At 30.6% G+C, this 15,113-nt stretch overlaps 1 protein-coding gene across 21 annotated transcripts in view; it reads right to left on the reverse strand.

Moving 5' to 3' along the window:
- LOC143229430 (uncharacterized) overlaps positions 1-15,113 on the reverse strand; it is a 252,158-nt gene that overhangs the window by 24,199 nt on the left and 212,846 nt on the right. For 19 of the 21 annotated variants that reach the window (XM_076461752.1, XM_076461751.1, XM_076461741.1 and 16 more), the window contains 7 exons: positions 14,439-14,519; positions 13,799-13,888; positions 9,753-9,797; positions 5,858-5,881; positions 4,998-5,030; positions 4,522-4,554; positions 358-429 (listed from right to left, as the gene is read on the reverse strand). In XM_076461752.1, the coding sequence (XP_076317867.1) occupies positions 358-429; positions 4,522-4,554; positions 4,998-5,030; positions 5,858-5,881; positions 9,753-9,797; positions 13,799-13,888; positions 14,439-14,519 (378 nt within the window). The remainder of the gene's footprint in view (positions 1-357; positions 430-4,521; positions 4,555-4,997; positions 5,031-5,857; positions 5,882-9,752; positions 9,798-13,798; positions 13,889-14,438; positions 14,520-15,113) is intronic. The other 2 variants (XM_076461749.1, XM_076461740.1) reach the window with 1 other exon arrangement.

Consider the following 15,113-nt stretch of genomic DNA (forward strand, 5'->3'; position numbering starts at 1 on the left):
ATCCTTTTCTTTGTTAGTCTATATTTATTTCAAAAATACATTTAACTCAACTTTTTATATACAATAATTTGACCATGTACATGTGTAGTTCTATTCTTAATTATTATAATAACAGTTCATGTTTCAGTGGAATAAATACAGGAATTCCTTGATTCAATACAGTAGAGTTACTGGTAAAAAAGTAAAATATGAAATCTAAACACACTTAAACAAGTTACTATCATTTACAAGCTTTCCTTTCTCTCCATTTCCAACAGGATAAATATATTTCCTTAATTCAATATAAGCAGCCCCCTTTACTAGTAGAGAAGTATAAGATATAAACTAAAAACACATCAAAAATGTGTTATGACTTACTGGTTCCCCTTTCTCCCCATCTTTTCCTTTGTCACCCTTTATTCCTGGTGGACCCTGAATTCCCCTGAAGCCCTAAAGAGGTATAACATAATGCTTCAATTGAATTTAAAATAAGAAAAATAACTAGACCACTGTATATGGGAAACATTTTCCTAGATTCAAAATGTATTTCTGCTAGCACTTATAGCTATTGCTTGACCATCAGAGTGTCAATGTTTAATCATCTCAGCATTGGTCTGATTTTTTTCTTGATTACTCCTAACCTTTTCTATCCTACTTAACGACCATTGGTGATATAATGTCCACTTATGTCAATGAGCTCTTTATCTTGGTACTGTATATCAGTACTTCATTCAGATAATTTTATCACTTTTTCAAGACTGATGCCATCCCAGTCTAAAAAACCAGGTTTTAGTGGGGAAGAAGGGTGGGAGAGTGTTACCATAAAAAATATTACAGGAAATGCATTTTCAATTTAAGAAAATGTTAACTTCCAAGACATCTGCTGACACTCATAGCTATCATTTCACATTGAGAAGGAGGAAGGGCCAGTGAGGGCATTATCCATACAGAAAGCATTTACAAAGATTAGGGGTAGACCAAGATAAAAGTGGTACCCGAGTAGAGAAACTGCCCTACATCAAGAACAGATATGCTCTTCATCTGGAACTAAGTTCCTATATCAAGGGTGGAATAATATAAGTAACTGTCATTATAGGTTGGAGCTGACCTGATAGTCAAGGTTCCACAGCTTGTGGTTAGAATTAATGGGTCTTTGTCCCTGTATTCTACATTGGTAGCTATGGCAATTGGACTGAAATGTTTTATATACATATATATATATATACTTTTGATTGGATCCTAACCTGTAGCCATAGAGTGACGTGTTCCAAACAACTGAAATCATAATGAGAAAGTAAACAATACCAATGTGGACAAACTTTCTCCTCTACCTGAAGAAATCCAGTCTGAAATTATGAACATTTTTTATCACTTCCACATCTGAGTATACAAAGAGGATTCCACTTGCCCCTGGAATTATGGATAGAATGCAGAATACTGTGCTCAACCAAGGACCCAGCCAGGATGAGACCATTCCTCATTTGGAATTATGAGAAGTAGTGGACTTCCTTCCATGAACAATATACTAAAGCAATATTAATAAAAAAAAAAAAACTGCCACAAATTGTGGTCCAGTATAATAAGGTAATATCATTTAGTGAGCTCCTAGATGGTCAGATAAACAATATTTTAAGCCAGCAAGAGAATAGATGTTTTGGCTCTGATAAGAAAGCCAGCCTTGGTGGCTATTGAAACAATTTGTGTTGTTCTGCCAGTTGATGAGATGGTGTCAGAAGCAACCAGTTCTTTAGATAATGGGGTGTGCACAGGCCCCAAGTATGAAGGTTACAAAATAGAAACTCAAACAACTCTGCAGAAGATATGGTGCAGATGCTAGGCCAAAGAGTAGATCCCTGAACTGAAGAACCTAACCCCTCTGCACGAAACATGGATAATTGTATGATGACTTCACTATGAGAATGAGGAGATTTTCCTCAAAATCATTGAATCTGATCATCCATAGAACTGGTGAAGTATGCCAACATGGGTTCAGAAAGGACTCCATTGTGAATCTGGAAGGATCTAAGAATTGGTTGACATGAGAAAGGTTGACAACCAACCACCAATCTCCTGTCTTCTTGGGCACAACAGATACGTAGGAATAAATCCCAGAAGAATGAGGCCAACTCTTACTACTACCCCTCGACCAATAATTTTCTGATAGCTTTGGAAAGAAAACCCACATTTCACTGATCTGTTGTGGGTGGAAATACCATAGGTTGGGAGAATAAAAAGGGTCGAGAAGTTAACAGAATTATCATCCCCAATGTCAGAACCTGAAAAACCCATGGATCTGTGGTGAAGGAATTACAAGAGTCCTTCAATTGTTATAATCTCTCTCCATTAGACCCCACCACCTAGGATAATCACTGACACTACTGGTGATCATATGACCAAGTGGAAGAGCCTTGAAAGGAAAAATAGAATATATTCTGAGAATCCATAGAATGAGAAACAGAAGTCAGGGATTGGGACATGTGATAAACAATCGAGCTGGAGGCCAATAATAACAAGGAAAGAAAGCAAGAGGGTAACATGAATTCATGATTTTGATGCCTCTGGGATACTTGTAAACATAAATGGATAAGAAAAGGAGCCTTATGTAAGTCAAGGAGAGCTACACCAGGTAGATAAACTCCCTCCAACAAGACATCTCTACCCAATGAACCCCAACACCATACAAACCAAGAAACCAAAGAAAGAGTAGAAACTGACAATCTTACTAAGAAAGAAGCCACAACGAGACCCAAGTCATCCTTAAATTGATTTAGGGACCACTGATAGACTTTCAACAAAATATTTTGGAGGGAGGGGTGAAAAAAATATTCAGAAGAGGAGTAAGGGTCAAATGAAATTTTGATTTGATCAAAGTGATTGCATGGTCCAATCTTGAACCTCATGTATCCAAAAGAGGATCTAATTTGTGGAATTGAAATATACATCCACCTGGCAGTAGTAAGCCAAAACATGCAATTCAGACAAATGAAGGGGACAAGGTATGTCTGTCCAATTATGTAACAAAGCAGTAAGTTTCCTAGCCTGAGCAGTAATATCAGATGAAGGAAGAAAAAAATATGCAGTTACCCTCAGACCTTTCAGCAATCAAGAATGGAGTAGATTCAAAGGCAACTGGAGTAAGCCCCAAACTTTACAAACCCAACTGACTAACTGAAGAAATGGAACAGGAGTTAGCTAATCCAAATAGGCCTCATGAGAAGCTGATTTAGTAAACAAAGGCACCAGTAAAAGAGAGTCCAAATTATCTCCAGATTGTTCTTGATCATTTACAAAAGCAGCCTCAGATATATGTCTCCATATCACAACAAACAAGATCACAGACAGCCTCAACTGAGAGTGACCCCACTTCCGACCTTTGAGAGAGAGATACTAGATAATAGAGGTGGAATAGAGGAGGGCTGATGAGCCTCCACAATATGACAGTGACCTGTGAATTCATGCCTGAAAACAGCATATTGCACTACGTTTTGAAATAATAATTATTAAACATAATTTACAAAGAAAATCACTAGACAACACAAACGTTGCAACCAAGTATGTTAATTATTGCAGCACTTGTGTAGTGAAACACATAAATGCTTTGCTGAGAAAGAGTGATAAAATTATCTGAATGAGATGCTTATATACAATACCAGGATAGAAGGTGCATTGATGTAGATGGAGAATACATTGCCATGGGCAACTGAAAGGGGTACAAAAGATTAGAGCAAGTGAGAAAAATCAGACCAGTGCTTAGACGAGCAAAGATGGAAACCCTGGCAGTCAAGCAATAGCTTTAAGCATCAGCAGATGGTAAGTATGTTTTGGAAACATTATTTTCTACTGGAATAAACAAAGAATAGGAGTTTTGCAAGATCTATATTTATATCCTAGGTAAAAACAACACAAATTACAAATGCATTTAGTTTAAAGTATTAACTGAAACACTGCTCAAAAAAATAAAACAAGAAACATGTATAAACAAAACTAAGTTTTTTGCTTAATTCGTTTTAGAGCCTTAGCAGAAAACTGGGAAAAGTGCTTTATACTTAAATAATGAATTTTATTTTACTTCAGTAGCTTAACTGGCCTTGCTTTCTACTTCTACATCTATATTATGCTATAGGCAGATGTAGATCTTTATTACTAATAATCCCTCTTAGTTGCCTGGATATGTTATAGTTGTTTAACTTACAAGTCTGACAATTTAAAGTACAAACGTACTTTATTATGACTTTACTTATAAGATGTTATAATAATAATGAAAATGGTGGTAAAAATGTAAAATATCTTTTTTTATGTTGTTAAACACTATATAAAAGGATTACACCTAAGAAATGAAAATAGCAGATACAGACACTCACCTAAACTGATCACAGCCTACATTACTCATAAGTATGAGTATGTGATGTTTCACAAAAGTTTGATAGGTAACTAGTATGCCAGAAACACACAGAAAAACAAAGACAACATTTACAACTACTTCTATTTACAAGTTAAACAAAGATATATTTTAAAGTTACAAAGGCAAAATTAAGTACTTACTGGTGGGCCAGGTGGTCCTGGTGGACCTGTTATCTGAAGATGTACAAATTATGAATGTATAAATTAAAAAAAACAAAAAACAATAACAGAATATACAAGGTATTTGAAGAATAAGAGGATTTAAATTTCTACAATAAGAAAAGTGTATATTTTTATAAACACTAGCATTTAAATAATGTACATATATGTGCTACATAACATGTTGCATAAAAATGAAATAGTTTGAGTATATATCCTTTCATACAGTTTTCTAAGAGATTAAATGAAGTCCCAGTTTCCATAAAAACTAATATAGATTGAATCAATAATTACTAATCACAATCAACTTAATAAATTCTATGTGAAAAATATAATTCTGTTATTTTAATATCTCAAATGTTTTTATGAAACTTTTCTAGAGATTTGACTCAACTAAAAGTGACTATATTAAGTCACACCTGTCTTGTACATAATATAAAAGTGATTAAGGAACTTACAAATTCTTTTGCACCTGCTATGCTACCATTACCCTGGAAAAAGTAAAACCAAAACTAAATAATTCAAGCAGCTTTAAATATTCAAGCAAAAATACAGTCAAACATTTCAGTCTGGTCCCTCTGCATACTGATAGCTTTCAAAACATTTGCCAGTTTAATAAGGCTGTATCCCACTTTGTCATCTAATCCTAAAACTGGACATTGTATCCACTTACAAAGAATATTCTTTTCTTATCTTTGTAAAATTAACATTCATAAACCAATTATGAGTCAACCAAAGATATTACAGCATGCATACTTGTAGAAAGTTTTGAGTTGGTTAATAAATCATTAGAGCAAGATACCTGACACAGAAGAAAAGAAAGACATTTATGTTTCTTAAGTACTGAAAAGATTTATAGTTTGAAAACAATAATTCCAAAATTTGCTTGTAAGTTTTAGAACATAAATGATGCTATACAGAAATAGTTTATTTTGATATATTATTACTGTATTAAAATTCATATAATTTTGATTGAATTACAAATAACAATAAATGTTGAATTAATTATAAACTATTTCATTCTTTTTTATTATGGCATGTTTTTCTACATTTGGTTCAATTTTTAAAGTTACTACTACTTATTTTTCAATTTACAAAACAAGCCACTATTCCAAATTGCATGGCCTCATTCCATTGTCCCAAATGTATATATAACTTGAGCTTTACTGTAATATTAACTATCCTAATCCAGTAACTTGTTCCATTAATTAGAGATGTTTCTTCAAATACTTTTACATGAATTAAAAGAAGATCAAATATTAAATATTAAAGTTTAAGAAGAATTTAGCACATAAATACTGAAAAAGTTTCAACATACCTGTTGAATGTACCTTACAGGAGACTGACAAAAAGAACAAAAAAAACAAATAATTAATCAATCTCTAAAAAAACAAATAATCAATCAATCTCTAATTCAATAGTTCTATTTAAAAGCTCATCTAAATGTAACATTACACTTTTATAGAAGTTTGGTATGTAGCAATGCAATTGTTCTACAATATAGATATATGTAGTAAAATATGATACTTCTCCCATGCAAATAACGAATGTGACTGTATTACAACACCAAAACCTGATAAAATTAAAAAAAATAGAACTATATTTCTTACAGCTGTTTTAACTACTAATTTATTTTTATAACCACTAGACAACAAAAAATTTGCTTCTCAAGAAAATTCAAGTGACTTGGAGTTAAATTTGATGGTGTTGATTAAAACATTTGGTCATAATTTGTCCATTACCTATAAATATTGAGTTATTGTGATATCTCTGTATTTTATCAGCACTTTGTGAAATTTGTGCAATCAAATTAGTACGCTAGATTTATGTTTTAATATTTTGTTTACTTGAACAGTTTAATAAATAAAATGCATAAATTTTTGATAACTTCAAACATTGACTGTATTGTATTGATGTAAAATTCCAAATATATTATTCACATATACTATTTGTTCTCAATATAATTCTAACAAATTATCCCACTTTCACTGCATTCTCATGCTCACCTGCTCTACCTAGGAATCATAAAACTCTCACATGTTCAATCTGTCAGAACATTTAAGAAATCCCTCAACTGAACATAAAAGTCAGAAGCTTCTCTCTCAGTTGGTCACTTCTCTTTGCTTCGTGCACAGTTAAAACAAAGTTCAATTTTCTTCCTTGCATAACTTCCACAAACTAATCAAATTCTGCAAAACTTTGTTGTTGTTTTTTAATCTCTTAAACTTTATTTTTGTAAATATAAATTATTTAATACTTTTTAAAAAATCATTTAAAATGCCAGCTGCCTCCAGTTCACGTAACACATAGAAGTGCAAAAATCACTCAAATAGTTTCTGCTACATCTGTGAAAAATATATTACAGTTTTACAAAGACAAACATCATACACAAGTTAAAGGTAGCTTGGTATCACTGTTTGGGGTGTAAAATTGAGAACCAAGTAAAATAATGGATACCATGTGTGTATGTACAGTTTGCACACCAAGCTTGACACAGCAGCTGAATGAGAGGATAACAAGTATGTCCACTACAGTATGCAAGATACTTTGTTTCTTCACAAATGTTGATGCAATAATGGAAAAATTAGGTATTGAACATCATCGTCAAGAATGAAGACTTTCATTCTGGAAGACATTCAAACTGGCTGTCAAAAACTTCTTTGGAAATTACATAGATGAAAACTAAGCTGTGATGATATGCTCAGGAATTGCAAAAACATGGGGTCTAGAGTGTCACTAAAGATGTACTTCTTACACTTCAATTTAGATGTCTTTCTAAATGGTCTAGGTGCAATGAGCATGAAACAGCAATATCAAGGATGATGGGAGATTACTGTCGATTCTTACAGAGTGAAACCGAGAACATGCAAAAAAGCAGAACAAGTCAAGTAGATATTTTGTAACAAAAAATAAAAGATATTAACATGATGAAAATATTTGAACATAGTCTGAATGTATTTTCAGTATATAATCTTATTATAATCATTGCTTTTTTGAAATGGTATCATAATTATGTATACATGTATTGTTTTTGAACATTCTTAAATAATTCCAGTGAATAAAATTATTAAAGAAAAATATATTTTCATGATATACAAGAATATTTTGAATAAATCTATCATAACTCAAAAACTAGAGGTAATCAAAAATTTTCAAAGTGATTTTCAAAATTAGCATTCTCAAATTATTCAAAATTTTGCATTTTTTAGTAGGAGAGAATTTATTTTTTTGTTGCCAAGTGTAATTTACTGTAGATACAACTAAAGTAACAAAATAACAGTGTTTCACACAGAAAAGTGAAGTCACTTGTGAAAATAACCAGTGATATAATATTTTCACTAGAATGGGAAAGAGATTACTATTAAAATCTCTACTGTCACAAATTCATAATTCTAACAAAATAATGGCATTTAATATAAATAATTATTCTTATAAATGCTAGATAAAGAACTAAAGGTGTCATGTAAGTACTACAGACAGTTAACTTATAACATACAACTAGGAAAACTCTCATACGAGTGAAATGCAATACAATGGGCAGGAAATATCTCATAATGAAGGTTTAATTGTTCTGATGACATTACACTTGAAATCAGCAAAAATTTTATGTTAACTTATAAAAACAGAGGGGCATTTATAGTAATAAAACAGAACGATTATTCATTACCTTTTACAAAACTCATCAACTAATTAACCATCTTCACAATTCAAAGTTGAAATATGTCAAAACATTTATTGACTTATCCACACATCAGGTATTACAATTTTCATGTGAAAGAAAAACTTGAATTACTTTATTTATACATCTCCTTTAAAAATAAAACCTATGAGGTTAGATGACAAAAATAAAATTTAAGACATTTCTTTAGAATTAAAGTAACTGGCAAATATCATACAAATAAACCTGCCATGTTTTCCAATATACATCATAGCAACCACCAAACGTCTCTGTTCAATACTACACAATAGTCTATCTGCAATTTACCTGCTATGAGGAACCAAAACAAGGATTTTAGAAGCATATTACCTCACACTTATCACTGACTTACCAAGGGATTCAAAACAAAGAATATTTTATTGTATAAAATTAGAATTAATGTTAGGTTTTTTCCAAACGTGTATTAAAGAACTGACCAACCTGAGCATGCCAATGACTTCAAAACCATAAAAATAACTGCTGAAGTATAAATAAATCAGTATGACAGCTTAAACAAAATCAGCAGGACATAAATCAATCCATAAACTGCTGTTGATTCTTACATATTTTTATATATCTTTTTTTAACAATTCTGAACCTCTTAACAATAATATACCACAAACAACTCATTTAAAATTACAAAGACAAAACATTACTATACACAGACGCACATTTCAACCAATTTTGATGACAAGAAACCCACTTGAAGTAAAAATGTATCTCAGAACGGTTGGTTAACAAACCTGAGATACAAATTTTAACCATTGTTTATTGATCACAGAAAAATCATTCAACAAATATGATTTGTGAATAGCCTACCACATACCTTTTTTTTTCTAGATCTAGTATTACAGGACTACTATTGCAGGACAATATTCTAGAACTAAATACCTAAGAAAATGTTATCAATTACATTTACAGGTTCTTACACTCTTTTATATAAAGGGTTTTTTCATCACTATTTAATTATTTAACTGAGTAAGCTGTGCTAAGAAATAATTGAAGTTTTTAAAGATAAAAGATAACTTCAATGTTATGTTTAAGCTTTTTTTTTATATTACATTAATAACTTCATCACATGCTCACACTTCACTAAAAAAAAAAGGAATCCAAGAACCACAAATTGACAGTGTCAACAAGTAAAAATACTAGCATACAACTAAAAACTAATAGAAAACAAAAATTTCATTACCTAGCAACCAACCAATCATTAATGAATTATAGGCATAAATAACAAAATCAGATTTTCTTGTTCAATATAAATTTTTGATGCTTATTATTCATCTTGAATTAATAGTAAACTAAACTGTGAGCTTAATGAAAATATACTTGGTCTATATGTAAAGCTTTCTCAAATTAGGCATGCATAAGTACTAAGTACACACATAAGTACTAAGTACACATAAGTACTAAGTACACACATAAGTACTAAGTACACACATAAGTACTAAGTACACACATAAGTACTAAGTACACACATATGCCTAAAAGTAGCACATGTTGTGCCAATACCCACCATAGCACCTTTTCCACCTTTGCTTCCATCCCTGCCTGGTTTGCCCTATCAGCATGCAGTGTGAAAAAAAGGAAAACAAAACATACAAGTTACACAAGATTTTGCTGAGAAAGAGAAAACAGTTTGTGTACAGAAGATAGGCAGAGAAAGACTACGAATCATAAGCCTAGTCAGTGAAAATTTAATTTGAAATAGAAAATATTAAGTTGATAATTGGTTGCTTGAGACCTCCCCATAACAAAAAACATAGCATAGAAATAAAATATTTAATTTAAAATTGATTCAAGCAAAGAAGAATAATAGCAAAGTATAATTCTTTTCCTTTTTTTTCCTGTTATTAGTAACTGCAAACCAGAGCAGGTTCCATGTCACAGTGATGTAAAACAGCTGAAAACATATTAAACATACTTAAAAAGAGGAATCCTTCACGAGATATTGGAAATTTATACAAAATCAGCCTCATTCTGACAAGCAAAAATGTGCAATATATAAAATCAAGTGTAGCAGCACCCTTTCAGAACTGCAAAACATGCAAGAGTTAGAAATTATACTTATTTTTTTATTTACAATAATAAAACAGTTCAAGAATTATTTTTTCCACTATTTAGTAAAGAAATTTAATGACTTGTTTGTAATTTATAATTAGTTATGACATATATTAAATTTTCTTTGTTTTGGATATTCATGCAAAGCTATGAAAGGTTTATCTGTATAACTCATCTTTATAATTTTGAAATGATAAATTACAGGGGAAAGCTAGTCAACAGCTTTAAATAACAACTGTTAGACTACTCTAATCTGATAGTGTAATATGACCTTAACTTGCATAATACACCCACATTGCCTATAGATGAAATATACACAATGTGCAAAAAATCAGAGAAAAATTGGATAAGCACTACATGTAACAAGCACATGCAGTAAGAAATAATCTACCAAACAATACTGTTTTACCATTGGCTGTTTTAAAAATCATAAAATGTACTTAAAATTTCTAATTTAAAAAGACTATTGTGAAATTGGTAAAGTCTTTGCAAATGATAGTAGAAATTAAGAAACAGTCATATTTATGAATAAAAAAAGAAGAATACTTTAAAAACTATTGTCTTATAATACAATTAGTGGTTATTTTAATGGGTGGTACATAAAGTTTTAACTTTGAAATTATTGTAAAGTATCAATTTTTAATACATAACACACACACACACGTATGATAAATTATGCTTCCTGGAGTCACCTTCTTTTATTTAAAAGGTTAAAAGTAAATTATGCATTATATTCATTACAAACACTTTTTTTTAATTTACATAAAATATAAATGTTTTATGCCTTACAGATTATCAAAACAGAAAATAATAAATGAGCTGAGTGCATTGATGTTTGTTTTATAAAAGTTTTATAGTTTTGGTTGGTACTTTTTTTTTCAATAGTTGAGTCTCTACTAAAACAAATGTTAAGGGTTAAATGCAAATTACACCTGACCTGAATGGGTTAATTGGATGAAAAGCAGTATTTCCTGAATTAATTTCGTATAAAAATAATTTGTGACTAAAATTACTTATATACTGTCAAAATATTAACACAAGAGCATAAGAGACTGAAAAAGTCTATTTAAAGGTCAAAATACAATGTAAAGAACAATCAATTTTCTTTAATCTAAGAATATGTAACTTACTATTTATTATCAAATATGTCTTGAGTCAAACAATTAAAAGTTTCTAAATCTTTAGTAGTATGCCAAAAAATCTAACAAAAATTGATAATTAAATTAATAAGGTGATATTAAAGCTTGTAACTGCATATTACTTTAGACACATGTGGTGATAAATGACCCAACAAATTAATGCATTAAAACATGGCACTGTATTAAGAAAAGACAAACACATGGTGGTTGGTTGCTATTTTGTCTTTTGGCATGCTACAGGTTTTCATGGTCAAGCTCTATACACATGTCTGTTTTTCATAATATTTTGTTTAAAATACAATATACACATAGAACCAATTTATATGAAAAGAATAAAAGGAAAAGAGAAAATTTGGATTTCAAAAAAATCTACAAATTTATCTAGAGTTATTAAAGCAACAATGTGATAATAAGAAACTGTAACAGTTTTCACAGTGTACACAATTTTAGTGACAAAGACAAAACACACATACAAAAGTAGCTTCATGTGATGTTAAGGGAGGTCACAAGCCCCTATCAAGATATAGAAAATTCCCTATAGCTATCAAATATAGCATTAATACCAAATAAAAACAAAACATGAGTGTGTGCATATATATTGTTAACTGTTTTCTATACTGATAATAATCATGGTATGTTCCCTTAGAATTGAATAGATAATATTAACATTCTATTTCATAATAACTAAATATAGAGATTATTTGTATTCAACATAATAAATCTGTTTATAAGATGAAAATACACAGAACCATTTATTTTAGAGAAACTATGTTCAGAAATGACACAAAATCATAGCTGGTTTTGTAAGCATCAATGAGCTTATAATTACTGTATAAAAAGAAAGCATATGAAGAAGTTCAAAAGAAAACATATTATACATACTAAAACATGTAACCTGTATTGTTTAGTGTATACCAGTACACATATTTTAGTGTTAAAGTTGTTTTAAAGAATGTTTAGACAATCATATTGTAGATTAACTTTGCTATAATACAGCCTTGGTCTCCTGAAGAAACTAACAAAGACAAACAGAGCAAATTAAAAAGCTTTAATGTTTATGATAAAAATACAGTTAATTTGCTTTATAAATAAATCAACAAGTGAGAATTATAGCTATTCAATTTTTTAAAAGTTAATGTTTAATTATAGCTATTCAATGTTTTAAAAGTTAATGTTTAATTAAAAACTAAACAGTACAGAAAAACTAACAGGCTTTTCTTTACTTTAACTACAAATTTCAAAAACAATAATCCTGGAGATGGCTGGTTCAAAGTTGGTGTTGAGAAAAAAGTGATAACTATTCAAGTAAAATAGTGACCTCAAAGCCTATAAAAATATGAATTAAAATGAAAGTAATAATTTTCCTATACTGAAAATGTATTTCTGATGAGTACTTCTATCCATTCACAAGATTAGCTATTCTTGTCCAGTGTTGCTCTCGATATGCAAAATTCTTTATGCATGCCATAAGTCTTCTGCTCCCCCCATTTGGAATCAAATGATTACAACATGTAAATCATTATGTGTCACTACTCCACCAAGAGGAGCATGACAAATGTGGTACATGTTGTTCCCCCTGTAATCTTCTACTTAACTGTCATTTTGAGGTTCAGCAGAATACTTAAGCTCTGAAGGATGGGTGGGAAGTGCAAGAAGACAAAAGTACCTATGAGATATACATTTTCATATATAAAAAAATTTTAATTTTTGAAATGCTACTTCCCTCTACTCACAAGATTACCTACAATTTCACACTGATTAGGTGGCAAGATCAGTGTGAGGGAATGATATAACTACCCTCCCTCCAAAACAGCAACAACAAAAAAAAGCATCCAAAGAATAGTCCTGAAAATGACAGAAATCCGTAGTAGATAAGGGAGGAAAAGAGAGAAGCACATCCAAGTGGTAGAGAACTGTGACAGGATAATGATCCTAACCACATAAATATTACCCACAAAATATCAAAGTGGATAAAACAACAGATGTGGCTCTTTGTGTATGATGGCTTGGGTGTGATGAACTGTATTCAAACCCATGCTGCTGGAAACTAACAAACATACGGAGATAAAATAAAGATCATACTATCTTCACTGTCTGATTATAATGATTACATTTCTTACATATTTAAAATAATTCCATTCATCATCAGAGAAGTCAATGTAGCTGAATCCTGTCAAAATAATTTTTTCAAAGTAAACCCTATTATTTATGCTGATGTGGGTAACAAGAGCAAAAGTGTATATTTTTGCTTTCTTCTTTCTTTTTTTATTTGATAACAGAGTAATGACTGCATTCTTGTTACTACTGGGTAACAAGATAAGACAGGCAAAAAAAAACCTTTCTAAAAAATGGGGGCACTTACAGGTGGGCCTGGTAATCCAGGTGGCCCCATCAAACCAGGAGGTCCCATTATTCCTTTGTCACCTTTCTCACCATTAGGTCCTGGTTGTCCCTTTAAAAGGAAAAAAAAAAGATTCTAGCCAGTCCAGACACTGCAGCTTGAGTAACGGAAATTACAATTTCACGTCATTTGTTATTAACATAATGGAATTAACCAAAAACTTTGAATTATGTCTTTTTTTTTTTTTGCTTGTACATCTCATAATCCATTTAAGACTTTTTTGTTTAATTGCCAGTGTTAAATTATTTAACTATAAAATTAATTTTTCATGATATTATGAACTTTAAGAACCCTCCCGAAATAGTTAAGGTTAGTAAAAATGAACAAAAACCTTTTAACATAATGTAGTACATTATAAATTTCACCAAATCAGTAATTTTACGTCTAGGATAAATTTAATGTTAATTAACTGTCCAAACAAATGGAACATAAACAACCAAAAAGGTTCCTATATTTACATGCTATATTTTATTAAATTTCAATAACTTAATCTTTTGGATTAAAAACAAAGGAATGATAAAGTTAGGCATTCAATGGAACATTAGGTTTTGATGAAATCAAGTTATGTAAAATTTATACAAAACATTTTTGAAATACTTACAGGTAGTCCTGGAGGCCCTTGTGGTCCTGGTTCCCCATCTTTTCCATCCCCACCAGGTAATCCTGCTGGTCCAAATTCACCCTAACATGTTAAGAATTGTGAATCAATCAATATTTATAATGAATATTTATAAATAATGCTCAAATTATCAAAATTTTCAACTTAAAATCTTCAAAGATTGCTAAGAAATGGGTAAGTTATTAACTCTCAGTACATTTTTACAATTCAATTAATTATTACACAACATTCTCTTTAACTGTATCATATCCATTTTACACTCACTTTGCAATTAAATGTATAAAGCAGTGGTGCATAAGCTTTTTATAGTACTTCCTTTCCTAAACAAGCATTTTTTCTGTACCTCTACATACCATTATTTTCCATCTTATTTGTTGTTACTGTATTGCTAGTAATATTTTACGGTAGTTTTTAAAACTTCTTTACATTTAAATTCATACTTTCAGATATAGTTATATATTCCTATAGTCATAATTATGTTCCCCAAATCTCTATGCCCTCATAGTCTGTGCATCAGAAGTCTAAAGAATGTTGCCAAAAATAAATTACATACATACTTTGTGTTTATAAAATTGTATTTTCTAATTGCACATGATACGAACTGTTGGCCAAAATGCAATACCATAATAAATTTAGAATATTTCATTCAAAATAAAA

This window comes from Tachypleus tridentatus, chromosome 10, assembly GCF_004210375.1.
Source record: "Tachypleus tridentatus isolate NWPU-2018 chromosome 10, ASM421037v1, whole genome shotgun sequence".
Classification (NCBI taxonomy): domain Eukaryota; kingdom Metazoa; phylum Arthropoda; class Merostomata; order Xiphosura; family Limulidae; genus Tachypleus; species Tachypleus tridentatus.